General features: G+C 38.4%; 1 protein-coding gene across 4 annotated transcripts in view; it reads left to right on the top strand.

Annotated features, from left to right (window-relative positions):
* The first annotated feature begins 21 nt into the window (after window positions 1–21).
* Window positions 22–20,523, top strand: part of lrrc45 (leucine rich repeat containing 45) — a 74,816-nt gene continuing 54,314 nt past the window's right edge. The window contains exons 1-7 of one of the 4 annotated variants that reach the window (XM_041217171.1): window positions 22–55; window positions 2,235–2,521; window positions 5,218–5,279; window positions 6,290–6,360; window positions 8,233–8,411; window positions 8,835–8,963; window positions 16,661–16,773. In XM_041217171.1, the coding sequence (XP_041073105.1) occupies window positions 2,287–2,521; window positions 5,218–5,279; window positions 6,290–6,360; window positions 8,233–8,411; window positions 8,835–8,963; window positions 16,661–16,773 (789 nt within the window). In that variant the 5' untranslated portion in view covers window positions 22–55; window positions 2,235–2,286. Of the gene's footprint in view, window positions 205–742; window positions 855–2,234; window positions 2,522–5,217; window positions 5,280–6,289; window positions 6,361–8,232; window positions 8,412–8,834; window positions 8,964–16,660; window positions 16,774–20,523 lie in introns of those variants that run through there. The other 3 variants (XM_041217170.1, XM_041217172.1, XM_041217173.1) reach the window with 3 other exon arrangements.

The following is a 20,523-nucleotide window of genomic DNA, read 5'->3' as shown; positions in this document are numbered from 1 at the left end:
ATTGGTCGGGTTCCGCCTGTCCCACAATGCGCCGCTGCATGGATACGAGGCGGCGGTAGGTCAGAGTGTAGGTGGCCGTGGTGAAAGTTAGCATAAGCAAATGTGCTTTATCGTGATCACAAACACTTTTGTCCATGTTAGCTGGAGGCGGCTGGCTAGTTTAGTTAGCGCCCCCACCCCCATAAAACAACAACTTGATGACTGGTGAGTTGATGCCCGGTAACAGAGGGGCCAATGAATATGAGTGACCCTGTCCCCCGGCGCTGTGTAGTCCTGACTCTGCGCGTCCGGGAACGGCTTCCAACAAATTCATCCCTGCCTTTTGCTTTCTGCTTTCTGGCTGTTTAGAACTAATTATTTAAAGGTTATAAAAAAGACTGCCGTGTGATGTGTGTCTGGCAGGTCAGCCTTGATCACGTCTCCCGTCACTGGAGAGTTTGTTTCCCTCTGGTTGTGGCGTAGCTGGACTTACTGACAATTCTTTGGCTTTACACAGCCAGGTTGTACAGCTAACGTTATTACTTGCTGAGTTTCAGCTGCTTCTGACATGTCGACTTTCTATCAAGTACTCGAGTGCGCTATGGTCGCTTCCTGTATGCAATTCTTCCTTTTTCTCTGTTCTAATTGAAGGTCGCTGACTGAACTCTCGTTTTTCTCTCTCTCAACCGATATTGCCTGACCTGTTGTAGTGGTTCCAATCATTTTGTTTTTATTTCAAATTTCCAGCATCCCTGGTGTTTTGCTTCCCCCTTTTTTTCTCTGCCGCGTTCACGTTTTCCCCCTTTCTCTGCTACGCGATTTAAAAATTATCTGGGATTCCGTTTCATGAGGTTTTTTGTGCATTTTTGGCGCCGGTAAGGCCGCTTTTACCATCTCTATGTAACTAACAGCTCAACCCGTTCTGTCCTGTGGCGTTTACTTTCATTATGGTGGGAAAAATGTTATTTTAGGGCATTGCATGTTTGCCAGGATCAGTTAGGTTTATCAGAATTAATGATCAGCATTTTGGTTCCACTCATGTATAAAGGGGTAATATGGAAATATATCTTGGCCGTTGGCACTGGGGAGATAAATAACTTTTGATCTTACATTTACATTCCACTATCGTATTATGCACCATTTCCTGCTACTGTGCAAATGATTTAAGTTCCCTACTAATCTCACTGTATAGTTATCCAAAAGGTGGGTGAGATGGTGTGCAATTAATGACCTACTTAAAGTTCAGTTTCACTCACTGAAGAAGTGTTCAGCCTCTGGACTCTGCTATTTATTGGTTAGAGGGTTAACAATATCAAAACAGCACATGAGAAATTTGCAGAAATCAATTTGTGCCCTACCAATTTTTGGTGTAAATGTGTTGCATTGCTCCACTAGATTGTGGTGCTTTGTACATTTTTGTTTTAATTATATATTTTAAAATATACCACGAGTAGAATTTATATATTAGCAAGTTTGCCATAAACTCTGCTTGAAAAAGTAATACAGACTTTGACCTACAGCTGGTAACACATTTCAACTATAGCATTACTACCCTTGGAGAGCTTTGATCCGCCTGAAGAGGTCTTCTGTGGGGCAAAAGTACCACAAAAGTAATGTAAATAGCCATTTATTTCAGATAGTATCTGGTATAAACATGGTTAAGCCATCGGACACTTTAAGTGCCACATTCTGAAATTCCTTCTCATACCCTCCACCATCCTTTCTTTTAAGAGCCTGCTTAAAACTCACCTCTTTGACTAAGCTTTTGGCCAATCCTCTTCACTTCTCCTCCTTTAGCCTGGGATTCTTTTTTGTGGTTGCCTTGGAACAGTTTCCTGTTAAATGCGGTATATAAGTGCAAGTTGTTGAATGTCCATTCTACCTATACAGGCCAGCAATGAAGTTTGAAAATTGCCAGGCTCTATGGACCTTCCTCAGCCATTGAGTAAGGCCTAGTGGTTAGAAATGAAATTGCAACTGCACAAACTGTAATTTAAAATCTGCACATTACAGATGGGGCAGGTTCCACAGCAATAGCAAGCAAAGTATAAATGTGCAATTAAAGTTAGATAATGAAGGCAGTCTTGTGTTGGATCTTTGTGTGCTTCTACTATTTTTAAGAAGGCAGTGCATGTGAATGTTGTCTTGCCTGCTCAAGTTGCATTTTTCTCACTTCTAATGTGAGAACCGTTTAATTATAGCAATTTCAGACTACTCTGATGGTAATACGTTTGCACTTTTGCTTTTCTTAACAGAAAAATGCTACGTTGAATAATTGGAGCAAGATCAACTCTGTCAGTTATTTCAATGATGGATGATTTCAAGAGAACTTACCTTTGCCTTTGTAAAGAAGCTTGTATTGAGCCACAGGAATGTATTCTGAATCAATTGCATGATGTTTGTGACGGAAACTTGAGGAAAAGGCTGGACCTCTCCACACGGTCTCTTTCTATTGATGCGTGTGCTGTCCTGGGAAAGGTTTTAGCGAATGACATAGTATTCACAGAGATAGCACTTTGTGACTGCATGCTAAATGAAGAAGGTATGATAATGCTCCATTAACAATCTCATCTGGGATGGACATAACCTGAAACAAAATTAAATGTATGTTCTAATGTGGCAATTCATACAAAAATATTAGACTACCAAGATGCAGTTCATTCACCCTAAACGGCTTAAGCTCAAGGTGAATTGTATTAATGAGATTTACTTAAGTTGGTTGTGTATTCTTCTGTGCCCTTCATCTAATTCAGCAACAAATGGCCTTGTCTTTCCTATGTACTTCTATTACTTAGCATAAGCAGCCGTTTTTATAAAAAAAGAAAGACTTGCATTTATATAGCTCTTATCACATCTGTAAGCAACATCCCAATACTTCACGCATATCTTTTTTGAAGTGAGGTCACTGCTATGTGGACAAAATGTCAGTCTGTTTGTACACAGCAAGACTCTCCCAAAAATAATGAAATGTAAGATCAGTGTTTATTTTGCATAGCGTTTATTGAAAAGAGTTGACCAGGGCACTGGGACAATTTACCAATCTTGATAAAAAGAGTCTTGGGACTTGTAATTCTTCATAGCTACATTTTGATGAAGGGTGCGGTGGGGTGGTGAAAATTATCAGCCACCTGAACAGTCTGTGGTTTAATGTCTTGATTTAAGAATGGCAATATTGACAATACAGCAGTCCCTCAGTATTGCATGGGACTGCCAGCTGAGTTTGAGCTCAAATTCTGGAGTAGGGTTTGAATCCACAGCCATCTGATCCTGATATGAGAGTGCTACCAACTAAATAAAGCCAGCTCTAGTTATTAGCCAATTCAGACCCATGCTTCAAAATGATCTAAGAGGAAATTGATGATTGGTCAACTAAGGATGCCAAAAAAATTAGACCAATATTCAAAAATGATTTTTAAATGGGCCTCATTCCAACATCCACTTATGAATGGAGTTCAGAGACGGATCAATTCTAATTTAATTGAATGATGGAACAGGTGCTGAATGGTATACTCCTGATCCTATATCCTGTTACTACTGACTTAAGAGTCTTTTTTACTAGCAAGCTTATGTCACAGGCCTGCTACCATGCTGGTTATGTTCATTCTTGGAGATTACCATAACTCTTTGAAACCAATTCTTCACTAACCTGTTACATTGGATTATAAATTATAAGAATTGTCATTCTATAAAAGAGAACATTAAAAAAGAACTTTACATAATTTAAGTTTCATATGTTGTGTCATTGGCATATCTTTTATTAAAGTTGTAACCTCCAACTAATAATCCAGGAGGGTCTTCAATCTCTCTAAGAATATTTTCACTATACAGCTTTGAATATATCTGGGGAGAAAACACACCCCTGCCTGACCCCTCTTTTAACTTTAATATTATAAGTTAGGCTCATGATGACATTCGTATTGCTGACTGAAGAGAAACTCCAAATGATTTTGGACAGAGTAGTGAGTGAATGTGAGAAGAAAGGGCTGAGCATAAATTGTAAGAAATAATAATGTCTGGTAGTGTCTAAAAAGCAAATCATACCAGAATGTAAAATTACAGTGAAGAAGGGAAAAGTCACGCAAACAAATTTTGTTACGTTGGATGGAAAGTGTGACCAAGAAATAAGACAAAAGATGGGAATGGCCAAAGATGTATTTCAAAAAGTGATAAAGGTTATGATCAACTCAAAATTAGCCATGAAAACAACGCTGAGAATTCTGGAATGCTACGTAACACCAATTTTGACAAACAGAAGCAAGTGTTGGACGACCACTGAGGCTGCAGAGTTGTGGTTTTTGAGGTGAATCAGGAAGATACCTTGAACAAGTCACACTATTGAAGAAAAGGTGCTAGTAAAATCTGAGACCAAAAGAACTCTGCTGACCAAGATTAGGAAGAGATAATTGGAATTTCTTGGGCACATAATAAATCATTTAGAAAGTCTAAAGCTATTGGGAAAGATCGAGGTAGACAAAGAACAATCTTTCTAAAGAACCTTGCAAGCTGGATGAATGTACCACCAATGAATATGATCCACACCTCCAGAGCAAGATTAACATGGAGGCCCATGGTTGCCAATGCCCTCTTAGGACGTGGCACCTGAAGAGAGAGATGTGAGAATAGAATATAGATTATCAAGGTGATAAAGTTTGGAAAATAAAACACTTCAGATTTGGCCCACAACATTCCCATACCTCCAGCATTTGTTAGGGTTGGGAACAGTGTTATTCAATCAATCAACTTATCTGAAATTTAGCTTTTCTGTGTTTGTGTATTGGCAAGTTTGATTTGATTCATTTTTTGTATTTTCTGCTTTTGATTTTACAGAAGTAGGAGCTTAGCATACTAGAATACGTCATTTTCCTTAGAGCAAGAACTTAATATGTTGCTATGGTGAAGTGCCCAATGGAAAATGGGTGCCTCATATTGAAAGGAAAATAGAAGAGCATTTTGGTCCTAAGATATCTATACACAGTCCATACAGTATGTAGCCAGTGGCTTTAGCCTGTGAGCAGATTACCGGCCTGCCTGCTTGGCTGCAGAAAGTACATGGCTCAAAATGGACAAGGGGAGAAGTGGAACATATATAATTAACATTGAATAGAAACAATATGCAAAATTATTAATGTTGTAAATGGGCAATAATTAACTAATAGTTTCATAATCTAAAAGATTTCTTGAATGTTTGCCCTTTGTAGATCTCTAATAATAGTCTTAAAATGTTTTTTGTTTTCTTAGGTGCCAAACTGCTGTTGTATGGACTGTGCGCAAACACCACGATCCAACTGCTAGACATGAAGGTAGATGTCATTGGCTGTGGATTCTGGAGATAAGATAAGATAATAGAAAGTAAAATGTAGCAACAAGCTTTGGGACAGAGGATAAGTAGTTTCATTTTTAATTCCCAGAATAGAAACTGTTGAGTGACACACTGAAGATCATCAGAAAGATCATTTCAGTATTTAGTTTGTCCCATTTATATTATTTTTATACTGCATTAACAAAAAAAAATTGTGATACAAATTTATGAGGTGTATAACTAAATGGAGCTTAATGGGAAAGAATAGAGTAGGGTAGCTGTTCTATTTCAGTGAGTTATAAAAGGACTTTGGGGAAAATTTCAGTATCTCTACTTTTGGCCTATTTGCATATTATTCCTTATCATTAGGGGGACAAATCTATTCAAATCCATGGTATAAATCCTTTTTGTGAAATAGATACTGTTATTCTTCAATTTTCATTATTTTATGTTTTCATCATACAGTTTTTCATGATATAATTCATTTACATCCAAGTTAATATTTGCTGTACCGTTCTTGTTCAACTTAAATTTTAATCACCACAATGAACAACAGTTTCTGCTGAATCTAGAATATACAAAGCTGTGCATATAGTGCATCATATTTCACCGATTGGCAATTTGAGCCAAAGAACTAATTGAAAAGCAGATTATTTGTTGGCTCTAAGCTCATCTCATAGGAATTTCCTCAAAAATTCTAAGGTTGCTACCTCTGATCTTTCCGTTTTTATTTGTAGTGTGTTGCCACTTATACTTTACATTGATCCATGATGAGCACTTCAAAATATGTTTAACAGTATAGGGATGAAAACAAGATGTGTGTTATTCAAAGCAACATAAATTAGCATTCTACTATATAAGTTTTGAAAAACCGCTCATGGTGTGTTAATGGTGCATGCGGTCTTAACCTTCACGTCTGTATACTATGACAATTACATTTTGACTTACATAATTGTGATCTTGTTGCCCAATATGCAGTTAAGTTTCTAACTGAAAAATTGTGTGTATAAGGGTAATAACCTGCGAGCAGCTGGAGCTGAAGCACTGGGGAAACTCCTGCGGCACAACAAATCTCTGAAGAGGTAGGAATGGCTCCTTCAGATCAGTGGCTAAGCAGGTGGCTTTCAAATTGTCTTTCACAAGGACATAGAGAGTGCAAATCAACATGTGGTATTTTTCTTTTGGCAAGTCTAATCCTGTTTCGATGAAGCCCTTTCTCCCCCACTCCCTGCCCTCCATACAAGTACAGTGTGAATTATTTGACCTGGCGCTGCTGTGGTTTTATTTCATAACATGCAAGTTAGGAGGTATTTGGATCAGGCTTTCCCTTTCATTGTACAACATATAATGCTCACCAATTTACATATTTTTCAAACTTTTTACTAATGAGAATTCATTGAACTAAAGCAAAAAAGTATATTGTGATATAACCAAAACCATAACACATCCTCTATTAGCACTATAATACACACTGACCTTCATTTCAGTAAATAAAATATTGTTCATTATGTGATAAACATGCATTAATTATATCGCAAACACCAACTCTTCAATGCAACTTTTATTCTGGATTTAATAATCTGTTATGAACTGGCTGTTAGTATTCAGCATATTTCCATTATGTTCAGAAAATAAGGACCCCAGGTGAATTACATGATGCCATCAGCTTTGGAATATCTATTTATACATAGACAGTGTTTCATGTCGCATGTGTTAAATATATTCATGTTTGAATATGATTGGTCCTAACTATCAAAGTTGAGAAATTGCAACTGATATGGTAATTATTTTCAAAAGTTTTTTGAACTAGCTTCCATCAATAACAGCAATAAATTAATCTCAGAATGTGAAAAAAGTACAGGCTTGAATTTATACAGTGGTTTTCACAGCAACCAGGCTTCTCAAAGCGCTTTACAGCCAATGAAGTACTTTTTGAAGTGAAGTCACTATTGTAATACAGGTCAAGTGTTCTTTATCTGAAACCCTCGGGGCCAATTGCATTTTGGATTTCAGAAAATTTCAGTTTTTGGATACCATATGTAGGCCTAGGCCTTTGCATTACAATGGCTGAAGCCCAGGCTAGCTATAGTCTAAATAAAATGGCTTGAAAAGTAAGATGTATCACTGAATAATAAAGCCAGGGTACCTTTAATAAGTTCCCAGTCATATGATGTCACCTGCGATTCCGCTTGTAAGATAGTGCTCGTAAGGTAAACGGTGCAGACGAACAACTAGACTTCCCGTGCTAAAGATCAGGTGCGGTCAGCAAGGTTCATGTTGGCTCGGGCCAGAGACACCCCATGCTAAAGGTCAGGTGCGGTCGCTGATGTTTGTGCTGGCTTGAGCCACAGACTTCCTGTGCTAAAGGTCGATGAGGTTCAAAAGAAATGCGGTTTTTGGACGTGTTCGGTTTTCGGACTTACGGATGAAAGATACTTGACCTGTATAGGAAACACAGGAGCAAACTTGCACTCAGCAAACTCTCACCAACAGCAATGTGATAATGACCAGATAATCTTTTTTTTGTGATGTTGACTGAGGGATAAATATTGGCCAGGACACCATAGCCCCCACTGATCCTCTCCAAAACAGTGTCATGTGATCTTTTGTATCAACCCGAGCAGGCAGATGGGGCCTCAGTTTAATGTCTCATCCGAAAAGTGACCCCTCTAAAACTGTAATGCTACCTATTTTACAGTGCTTTTCTTGGCAGGAGTAATTGGAAAACAACATTTCTTCTCTGATATATTTAAACTCGTGTGCTTAAACGGACACGTGTAGTTAAATGCATCTTCAGCTAAGCAGGGATTACTTTGTTAAGGTAACTCCTTTACACTTGGAAAAGGCTAGATAATTAGCTATGTTTTATTGGTGTGTGACAAAAACTGAAGTGTATTGAAGCCCTGTCACTACTGTTTAAGACTCCCTTAATGTAGATGGTCATTTTCTTCTAGTTTGATTTTGGAATGGAATGCTCTTGGAATGTGGGAAGAAGCTTTTTGTATATTCTGTGAGGGAATAAGAGCCAACAAATCCCTTAAGCATCTAGACCTACGCAATAACCAGATCAACCACCAGGGTGTAGGAGAGCTGGCATTAGCCTTAAAAAACAATGATACACTGGAGGAAGTGGGTGAGTATGTGGGATACTTTGCAGAATTAAGCCATTTTAAAACTTGTCATGAAAATGAAAGATATTGTTAGTGTTCCAATTGCATGGCTATTATGTGTTGTAAGACATTAAGCTTTATATAGCTGTTTAAGTTTCACTCTTGAAGTTTCATTTTTTTCCTGAGATTTAAGAAAATTGCATTTTTTAAAAAATATTTGCTGTGCTTAATAAACCACTTGTTCAAAAAAAAATTGTCATGATTGGAGGCTGATTAATTTCAGAAGCATATCTTTGGATAAAATCTAACCAATGCTGATTCATTTTGAAGAGGGCCTTAATGAATTAATTTAACAGCTTGAAAAGTTGCAGATAACTTTCTAAGAGATGTCATTCTCTCACTGCACATTGTAGCTATTGCCAATTGTTTTTGTTTCTTTTGTGTAGATCTTCGCTGGAATAATGTTGGTCTATTAGGCGGACGAGCATTACTCTGTGCATTACAACAAAACAAGACCTTGTTGCGTCTAGAACTGGCTGGAAATAACATCCCCAGTGATGTCTTGAAAGCAGTAGGTAAGTGAAATTAGATTTTGTTCTTGAAGTATATGAGTCCAGAAGAGTGGTAAATTGCTCTAATGAAAAGTGAAAATGATTGTCCGTTTATGCAATTTGTTATTTAAGCTGTTATTTTTGTGCAGTGGCACACCCTGGATGCCAAGCATTTAGAGATGACATGCTCTCATTTAATCTGACAGTTAAAATTCAATAGGAGCTTTAGATACTTCATTTTTAATTTTGCCCTCACTTGCAAGAAGTGGACTAATTATGCTAATAGTTCTTTTATTTTTTTTTTCCCAACGGGTTTCTTTAAAATCTCATCAAGTTTGTTTTTAAAGCAATGTGTTCTGTGTTCAAGAAACAGTGTTTTCCTTTCAATTTTTTTGAGAACGGATTTATAGAATGCACCAAAAGATACTGTTTGGTCCACCAAGTTGGTGCAAGTCCTTGAGAGCAATCCAGTTAGTCCCACTACTCTGCCCTTAACCTGTAGCCCTGCAATTACTTTTCTTTCAAGTGTTTATCTAATTCCCTTTTGAAAGTCATGATTGAATCGGTTTACATCACCCTTTCGGCTAATGCATTCCAGATCATCACCACTTGCTGTATATTTTTTTAAACCCCTCGTCTTAAATCAGTATTCTCTAGTTCTATGCCGTTGCAGCAAAGAGAGCAGATTCTCCCTATCTACTCTGTCTAGAACCCTCATGATTTTGAACACATCTATCAAATCTCCTCTCAACCTTCTCTAAGGAGGACAACCCCAGCTTCTCCAATATGTCCACGCAACTGAAGTCCCTCATCCCTGAAACCATTCTAGTAAATCACTTCTTCACTCTCTCAGGCCTTCCAAAAGTATGTTGCCCAAAATTGTACACAACACTCCAGTTGAGGCCGAACCAATTATTTATAAACGTCGATTATAATTTACTCGCATTTGTAATCTATGTCACTATTTATATAAGCCAGGATCCCCATGTTATTGTATCCACTTTCTCAGCCTGCACTTTCACCTTAAACGATTAGTCCCCTTTTAGAATTGCATCTTTCATTTTATATTGCCTGTCCTGATTCTTCCTACCAAAACGCATCACTTCACATTGCTCCATTACATTCTGTCTGTCACATGTCTGTCCATTCCATCAACCTCTATATGTCCTCTTAAAGTCTTTCAACATCCTCCTCTCTCTTCACTTCACTTCCAAGTTTTGTCATCTGCAACTTTTGAAATTGTGCCCTGTACACGTTAGCCCAAGTCATTAATGTATATCAAGAAAAGCATTCCTCGTAACAACCCCTTGGGAATCCCACTGTATGCCTTCCTACAGTCTGAAAAATAACAGTTCACCACTTCTCTCTCTTTCCTGTCCCTCAACTAATTTCCTATCCATGCTGCCACTGCCTTATTTTGTTCCCTGGTCTTCAACATTGCTGACAAGCTGTAATGTGGAACTTTATTAAACACCTTTTTGGAAGTACATATGGACTACATCAACTGCATTGTCCTCATCAATCCTTTCTTAAATATCATCAAAAAACTTGATTAAGGTTTTTGATTATGTGTTCATGAGATGCATGCATCACTTGTAAGGAGGGCTAGACAATTTATTGTCTATCCCTACTTGCCCTTTTGAAGGTAGTGATGAGCAGCCATCTTGAACCACTGCGGCCCAAGTAGTGTAGGTACTTCCATTGTGCTGTTAGGCGGAGTTCCAAGGATTTGAGACAGCAACAATGTAAAGATGCTATGTGACGTGTATGTGGGGGGAGGGGGACTTGAAGGCAGTAGTTAATCACTGATTACTTTTAACAAATCTGTGCTGACTTTCCTTAACTTATCCACATTTTTGTCTGTGTTATTTCTAAAAGCTTGCCCAGCACTGGGGTTAAACTACCTGGCCTATAATTGCAGGGTTTATCTTACACCCTTCTTCAAAAAAGGATATAAACATTTGCAATTCTCCAGTGTTTGGTACCATCCCCTTATATCTAAGCATAGGAAGATTATGGGCAGTGCCTCTGCGATTTCCAGCACTTCCCTTGGCAACCTATGTGCATCTATCTGGACATGGACTTAGCTACTTTAAGTCCTTCAGTTTATCAATTTTTAGCACATCCAGTATTTCAACTACCTCCTCTTATTGTGACTTCGTTAGTCTCTTCTTCCTTGGTAAAGACGGATGCAAAATACTCAAATAGTACTTCAGCCATGCCCTCTGCTTCCATGCAAGGCTCTCCTTTTATGTTCTTAATCCACCACCACCCCCATCCTGCTACCTTTTTACTATCTACATGTCTTTAGAAGACTTTTGGATTTCCTTTTATGTTAGTTGCTAGTCTATTTGAAAACTCTTTCTTTGTCTCTCTTATTTCCCTTTTCACTCCTTCCTCTGAATTTTCTACATTTTGCCTGATTCTTTCTTGTATTATCATGGAATTGTTCTTGTCCAGTTGGATCAAGAAGTATTTTACTATTGTAATAATTTTTGAATTTCCTCCAAACAGGTCGTGACTTCTTGTCTCTAGGTTTCTTTGATATGATCTTTATTATGTTAGATCACACTCTGTATTTCAACTGAAAACTAATTTTGACATTGAGATATCTCTAACTTTATAAGAGCCTCTTTTTTCAGAAAAACTGTACAAGTGAAAAGATTTATGGAGATTTAAATTAAACTTAAAACTATAGTCCTCTTCAGATCTTCAACTGGCTTAAACATGAATGTAAAAATAGAAAATGCTGGAAATATTCAGATCAGGCAGTGTCTGTGGAAAGAAACAGAGTTTCAGCTCAATGACCCTTCATCAAAATTGAGGAAAAATAATAGATTTTGAGCAAGTGGAAGGGGACAGTGGGAGGAAGAATCAAAAGGAAGGTCTGTGAAAGGGTAGAGGGCAGGAGAGATTAAATGACAAAAGGCTTCATGGTACAAAAGCAAAGGGAGTGGTAATAGGTATAGAAAAGATACAAAAGATGTATCCAGATGAAGTGTGAATGTAACGTGAAGGAATAAAGTAAGAAAGGGGACAAAACCGAACAGCAAAAAAAAAATCTAAAATTATTAAACTCAATGTTGAGTCCAGAGGCTGTAGAGTCCCAAACCAAAAGATGAGGTACTGTTCCTCAAGCTTGATTTGAACTTCATTGGAACACTATAGCAGACCGGGGACAGGGAGGTCAGAGTCAGAGCAAGGTGGAAAATTGAAATGACAAGCAACAGGAAGTTCAGGAAGGCATGCTTGCCTTATCTGATGAAGGATGTTCTGCCTTATCTGAGGAAGGATGTTCTTGCTATAGAGGGAGTGCAGCAAAGGTTTACCAGACTGATTCCTGGGATAGCGGGACTGATATATGAGGAGAGATTGAGTCGGTTAGGATTGTATTCGCTGGAGTTCAGAAGAATGAGGGGGGGATCTCATAGAAAGCTATAAAATTCTAACAGGACTAGATAGGGTAGATTCAGGAAGGATGTTCCCGATGGTGGGGGAGTCCAGAACCAGGGTTCACAGTCTGAGAATACGGGACTTAGGATTGAGATGAGGAGAAATTTCTTCACCCAGAGAGTGGTAAGCCTGTGGAATTTGCTACCACGGAAAGTAGTTGAGGCCAAAACATTGTATGTTTTCAAGAAGAAGTTAGATACAGCTCTTGTGGCGAAAGGGATCAAAAGATATAGGGAGAAAGCGGGAGCAGGCTGTTAAGTTGGATGATCAGCCATGATCATAATGAATGGCGGAGCAGGCTTGAAGGGCCAAATGGCCTACTCTTATTTTCTGTGTCTCCATGTTAATTGAATGGAGCCTTTGAGTCTGACCTGCTGAAGTATTTCCAGCATTTTACTTCAGATTTACTGTACCTGCAGTATTTTGCTTTTTTATTCAAAATAAATATGACTAGTTATTTGTGACAGATAATGTAACACTCAAATATTGGACTGAATTTTCACCAAGCCGCAAAAAGTGTCCACGTATTTAGTGCTGACACAAAATGCATATTTAGAAATAAAAAATTATTTTAAGGACCACAAATTCTTCTAAAACAATTTGTATGACAATATTAAATTTCCTTGTAATTGAGCTGTTTCAGTTTAAAATTACATTTTTAAACATGAGTACTTCATTTATTTTGAACAAAATCTACAAAGGACTTCGCTCCTTTTGGGGGGAATTTGGTGAGTGATTCTTACATGTATGGTTCAGAATGCCTAATAATGGGCATTAGTCTGGACTATTGTTGAAACTCTTCCATTAATTTGGAGCTTTTTCAGTTATATCCAAACCAAATGATAGGTGTGCACCACTATAAAGATTGTATCATCCGAATATTTTACCAAGGCCGTGCATTCACCTGATGTTTTGGATTGTGAAAAACACAATTAACGTTTGTACAGCATTTTATTGCATTTTTCGGAAATATCTCTCAACTTCTTTAAACAAGTAATTCACTGTGTACAAGGGTGGCACACCACCAACTACTTGATGGAAACTATGAATGGACAATAAATGATACCCAAATCCAAGAATTAATTTCTTTGCAACTTAAGCGCAATGACTGTGTACACAAGCATGTTAGTCATTTTGTAAATAGACTGAGATAACTACCAGGTTAATCTCTTTTGAGAGGTAATGAGAACGTAATGTTGGCCAGGACACCAGGAGAATGCCCTGCTCCTTTTCAGTTAGTATCTGTGAATCTTTTATTATCCATGTCAACTGACTGGCAAGGAGGACTAAGGAAAGCATTACTGACAATACATCAACACACAAGCAAAATACTGCGTGTGCTAGAAATTGAAATAAAAACAAAAAATGCTGGAAATGCTCAGCAGGTCAGGCAGCATCTGTGGAGAGAAGCAGAGTTAACATTTCAGGTTGATGACCTTTCATCAGAACATCACCTTCCAGTACTACACTGGAGTATTAACCTGGATTATATGGTGTCCTACAGTGGAGCTTGAACCTACAACCTTCTGATTCAAAAATGAGTGGGCTAACAACTATGACATCTGTGGCAGGAGGAGCTCAAGGGCATGGGGGAAGCCTGGGATGTGCCCCTACTTGGGTGTGAAGGGAGGGGTTGTCTCCATCAACAGCCTCCTTTCAACATTGTGCGCCTTTCCCCACTCCCCAATAGACCTGACCCTTGTGGATGCTCTCCCTACCACCTGGTCTCTCCACTAACAGCTCCACCCCCCGGGTGTCACCACCTTTCCCTGCCCTGAGACTTCCACAGTTAACTTGGCCCTGGAATCCTGGGATTTGGACTCTGGGGATTGCTAGTCCACTCAGCTTCTCACCAGCAGCTCTCTGAGGCGGGACACCTGCCCAAGCGATCAGCTCCAGTCAATTAATTAGGGCATGGAATGACTGCAGGCAGCCAGTATCATTGGGGATGCGTTCACCGTCAACTCTCCAGAGGGACGGGAGGGGGTTGGGGACCATGCTATCCTAAAAATCCTGACCCTAGAAACAATAATTCAGGCAAAATTAATAGTCACATGGACAGATGTAGGTTACTTAAAGAAAGTCATGATGGATTTCTTAAGGGGACATAGTGTTTAACCAATTTGCTTGAGGTTTTTTGAAGAGGGTAACAGAGAGGGCTGATGAGAGTAATTGATGTGGTGCACATGGACTTCCAAAAGGCAATTGATACATTGCTACACAACAGACTTGTGAGGAAAGTTATAGTTCATGGAATAAAAGGGGCAGTAGCAACATGGATGCAGAATTGGCTAAGTGATAGGAAACAGAGTAGTGGTTAATGGATGTTTTTCAGGCTGGAGGAACTTCTGTAGTGGAGTTCCCCAGGGGTTAGTGTTGGGATCCTTGCTTTTCTTAATATATATTAATGACCAAGACCTTGGTGTACAGGACACAATTTAAAAAATTTGAATGATACAAAACTTGGAAGCATTGTGAAGTGAGAAGGATAGTGTAGAACTTCAAAAGAGCATAGACAAGTTGATGGATTGGGCAGGTGGCAGATGAAGTTCAATGTGGAGAAATGTGAAGTAATTCATTTTGTTAGGAAGAAAATGGAGAGACAATATAAAATTAAGGACACATTTCTAAAGGGGGTGAAGGAGCCGAGGGACCTGGGTATATATGTGCATAAATCATTAATGCTGAAAGGACAAGTTGAGAGAGTGGCTAATGAAGTGTACAGTATCCTAGGCTTTATTAATAGTGGCATAGAATACAAGAGCAATGAGTTATGTTGAATTTCTATAAGATACTAGTTCAGCCTCAGCTGGAGCATTGCATCCAGTTCTGCGCGCACACTTTAGGAAGGGCATGAAAGCATTGGAGGGAGTGCAGAAAAGATTCACGAGAATGATTACAAGCATGAGGAATTTCAATTATGAAGATAGATTAGGGAAGTTAGAACTGTTTTCCTTGGAGAAAAGAAGGCTGTGGGGAGATTTGATAGAGGTATTGAAAATCATGAGGGGTCTCCAAAGAGTAGGTAGGGAGAAACTGTTTCCACTCAAAAGGGTTGAGAGCAAGAGCGCACAGATTTAAAGTAATTGGTAAAAGAAGCAAAAGCGACATGAGGATAAGCTTTTTCATGCAGTGAGTGATTAAGGTCTGGAATGCACTGCCTGAGAGTGTGGTGGATGCAGGTTCAAATGAGGCATTCAAAGGGGAATTAGACTGTTATCTGAAAAGGAAGAATGTGCAGGGTTACATGGAGAAGGCGGGAGTGACTTGCTCATTCAGAGGACTGCTGCAGACTTGATGGGTCAAATGGCCTCCTGTGCTGTAACGTTTCTGTGATTCTGTTTTATACTGAGTTATTTGTGGAATAGTGGCGCAATTGTATATCGATAAAGTTTGTATATGTGCATATTACAAATTGCAAATGCAGTTTTGAAGCTACTGAATTTTCACAATTTTGCATGTGCACAATGAGCTGCTAACGCCATTTATCTTTGCTACTGGCACATCTGAACCACCTAGGAAACTCCTGTTCAAGCTTTTGATGCCTCTTCCCATTTGTACTGTGTTAAACTTCTGGCAGCCAGCTGGTGAAGGGTAGACAAGAAGTCACCCAACTCAGTTTTAGATTTATTCACAAAGTGAAATATTACAAATGTATAACCACTAACTCTACAAGCCCCCACCAGTGTCAATACATGTCTCTTTATATGTGCTCAGGTAATTATCCAATAAGTGCCTCCATTTGTGTGCACTTAATTTATACAATTCACACTGTATTGTTTAAAATAACCTCAAATTGCATTCTTGACATCTGAGGCAGTCCTGTAAATTAATTATGGGATGAGAGAGCGATTTTTCATTCATCATTTGAAACGTACATGGACTTGATGTGCAAACTTTCAGCTTCAGAGGGAGTGTAAAATTTGCTGCAGAAGTTTAGCTGCCCATTTTACTCCCCTCCTGATTGTCAATTTATACACCAGATGATAGGGAATACGTACTTCTGTGCATGCACACTCCGTCCTTGTAACTACGTAGAAGGAAAATCTGGCATAGGCCAGTGATCCATTATAGTCTGATTTATACCTCATTGAAGTTGAAAATTTTTGGCCTATGTTTTACAAAGAGTTGCATTTGTACTATTATGTTAAGTTCCCTTGTTTTTTATTTGTGCATATCTAGCTGAAGCCCTGTTCTCTTGAAATGTTGAACTGCACTTTGTGTTTTGTATGAATTTGGTGCTTAGTCGTGTGTTTGTGTACTAACAGAGCAGGCAGTAGATCACAACTCAGAATGTCAAGCAGCCTTGAGAGAGAGCAGAACTCGATCGAAAGTCCTGACCCATGAGATCCAGTGTTTGAAAGTGGAAAAAAACAAGCAGGTAAATTTTCTGTGAAGCACTTGTGACAGCTAAATGCACCATGTAAATACAAGATGTTATGTGTAGACTTTGATCTAATTCAAACCTCTAATTGGACATCCACTCTGAAAGTGCCACATATTGGCAGAAAATTTTATCCTTTTTAGGTGACTGTAAATTGGAGTAAAAATGAGAAATGAGACAAGATGTGTTATTCAGGCAGTTAGGTGGACCAAGTGACCTTAAATGCAAACACAAATGATTAAAATGCTTTGTGGCTTCTGGATTGTATTCTAATAGGTGGTAGAAGCATTTCGTTAGGAGCTGTTACATTTTTAAGCCTTTATTATGTATTTGTATCAAGGTTTTTACTCCCTAGAACTGAAGTGTAACTTTAATGTACAATATCTAATAGTATGCTTCACAGAAGTTGAATAGCCCTTGTTAGTGAAATTTCCTTAATGAATTTGATTTGAACTCTTGCATTCTAACTTTGAAATAGCAGAAAATAGCAAGATCGCGTGACTTTTACCGTAAGCAATGAATCAAGTTTATTTAAAAAGTTAAAATTAAGTAGTAGCAGAAAGTCAATTCAGATTTCACTTGATTACAGAGGATTTCAATTCATCTCCTCGGGTAAAAAGTAATACAAGGTGACACCAGTGTCTGTAACATTATGGGGGTGGGGGAATCTTCCAGCCCTGCCAGCAGGGAGATCTGAATTTGACTTGAGGTCAAAAATCAGTTTCCCAACAACTGGATGAATTTTAGGAATCAAGTTCTCGGGACTTTAAAGGCGGTTTAAAGGCAGGTCAAGCTTCCTAATGAACATGTTGGGAAGCCCCTTTGCATGCATTAGCATGTCACACATGTTCATTAAAAGGCCAGCTCGTCGGAATTAAGCCCTTCTCCTAATTAAGTTCCACACCGGCAAGAAATTAGAATGTCCACTTTATGACTGCACGTAAGTGGTGCGTACCTGATGAGGTAGACTTCTTCCATGATTAATGGTGAGTTGCTGCTGCATTGTTCTCTTTAGGGAGTGTCTATAAATGCCAGCCTATGTTTGAGACCAATTGATTGTAGTGCAAGTTGCTTGGACGATGACTGAGGAGGGGTGGAGCAGTGGCTGGGCAAATGTGTAAGGGGTAATACAGAATGTCTGGGTGTCCTTTAAATATGGTGCCCAGACCTTTTGACTCCCTTTGATAATGGCGGGAACAGTGACTTTCTGCCTGCCTCCTGTCGCAAGAGTTGATGAGCTCCTCATGGATGCATACTTAATGAGCTGAACCGTGTAAGTGTGGCCAGCTGTTCTCCACACATCCCACCCACCCTCCCACCCCCTAGCAGAAATCACTTCCACACCATTAAACTTAGACTCCAGAACATTTTTCTGAACCGAAACAAAATCTATACGTGACCCCATTGGCTGCAGTACAGTCCAATGAAAGTTTTTGTTCTTTGAAGATCAAGCTGAGATACAACAAATCAAGATTTGTGCTTCATATTTGAACAAACATTGTTAAATCAGTAATGGTTTCCTAAGCTATACCAGATGCCGACATATCTATTTTCATATTTTCCCTTAAATGTTCATCTGTTAAGCTTCCAGCTGTTTTGCAATTATGTATTTGCTGAAGAATTCCCAGTCTCCCACATGAGTCAAACTCCAAGGATATCATCTGGTGATGTACTTAAATTCCACCTCATCTGTTTCCTGATGAAAATTCAAAATGGTCAGCAAATATATCTGCAGCTATTTAAGAGATTTTTGTATGATTTGAGATATAACAGATCTCCCTAAAATTCACAACTGTACAATCTAGTTTTGAATAAGTTTATGCATAAGTACAATTATAAAATAGGTTTAAAAAGAAGTGTGTTTTTTAGTGAGAGAGAAAAATCCTAGGACTGGATTGCTTAGCTAAAATAAATCCTAAGCCACGTTTCTGTAATCTATTGCATTTTTATACTGAGTAAAAACACACCATGAATTATGTAGAAATAACTGGTACAGATGATTGGGCAAAGTGAAGATGGTGCTGTGATATCCTAAAACCCTACACAAATATAGCCATTAATAGCTTAGTAATTGTGCTGAAGATGATGATTTTCAACACATCAAAATTTCCTTGTTTCCATAGTAACTAAAACCACGAATCGATTGAGTACCTGAAATTATTTCAGTACTTCTCACTTTAAAATTCTGCTGAAATCAAGTCCATAATTAAACTGCAGGTGTTAAGAGAATTCGTGAAACCAAGAGTCAGTGTTAAAAAGAAATGCAAAAATACTGTGCCCATGCACTGATGTTAGTTTTTGTTCATTCGCCACATAAAATGAAATGGGAAGTAGAGAAGCAATCAAATGAACCACTTGGTTACCTCCAACGCAAACTGTACATAAAGCCTCATTTTGAATTCATATTTGCATGTAATTCTTTTTCTGCAGTCCTGATCAGAATTCTCTTGTTGCCCCACACGATAGAGACACTTCTTCAACTCCCTTAATTACCTCTCCACCCATCCTTCTCCCAACTTTCGTCATGTCAAATTTGATGTAATTTAACCTTTAGATACACTGTTAACTAATTTCTGCATTCTTTTGGATTAGATATTGAAACAAATAAGTAGCTTACAACAGTGTGCACATATTTTCTTCCTCCTTTGATTATTGGATGTTTTCCTACCAATATTTCAGAGGTCATGGTGGTGGGGGCTGCTAATTGGAATTTTATATTTTCTTCAATAATTACCTGAGACAAGTTCATTTGACTAATCTGATTTAGGCAGGATTTTTATATGAACTTCAGTAAGTTTTTGACTAATATTGTAATAACTTACATTTGTCTTAAGATTTTAATATCTGGCTTTTACCAAACCCTCAAAAGAAATAGTTTTTAAAAAACTTTTGGTTTTCTACTTAACTTAAGCTAAACACATTGCAAGAGTAGAAGAGCAAGGAAGTCTTGATACATTTTTATCTAAGGAAGGAGCATATACTTGCCTGGGAGTTCAGTGAAGGTTCACTAAGTTGATTCCAGGGATGAGTGGGTTGTCCTGTGACGAGGGGCTGAGTAGACTGAGCCCATATTCTCTGGAGTTTAGAAAAATGAGAAATTATCTCATTCAAAGGAATACGTTTCTTAGAAAAGTCGACAGGCTAATGGTGAGAGGCTATTTCCCCTGGCTGGTGAGTCTAGAATTCAGGTGTATCGTCTCAGGATAAGGGATCAGTCAACTAAGACTGATATAAAGAATTTCTTCACTCAAAGGATTGGGAATCTTAGGAATTCTTCATCCCAGGGGGCTGTCATTGAGTTAGATAAATTCTTGGAATCAAGGGCTATGGGATCAGGCAGGAAAAGTAGACTTGGGGGTCAATCATTCATGATCACATTGAATGGTGGAGCAGGATTAAAGGGCTATATGGCCTATTCCTATTTCTATTTCTGATACTGTGTTTTTTTACTAAACATAGCCTTTTACAGCACTGAGGCCCTTTGGCCTACCGGATTCTGCTATCAAATAACTATCCACTTAGTCCTATTCCTTTGTCCATCTCTTTAAAAAATATGTTTATTCACTTTCCCTTTATAATTCATTCTGGATTCCATTTACAATGCTGCATCTGATGGGAAATTCCTAGTCTTAAACACATTTTTAGAAAATGTTTTAAATATTTTGGATATTTGTCACATATTTGGTTAAAGCTGCCTGGTTCAAATTTTACAGGCAGGTGGCTCTGAAAGGTAAATCGAGAGAATAT

The sequence above is a fragment of the Carcharodon carcharias genome, chromosome 22, assembly GCF_017639515.1.
Source record: "Carcharodon carcharias isolate sCarCar2 chromosome 22, sCarCar2.pri, whole genome shotgun sequence".
Taxonomy (NCBI): Eukaryota; Metazoa; Chordata; class Chondrichthyes; order Lamniformes; family Lamnidae; genus Carcharodon; species Carcharodon carcharias.
The sequence above is the reverse complement of the archived record's forward strand: the minus strand, read 5'-3'. Positions and strand labels throughout refer to the sequence as shown.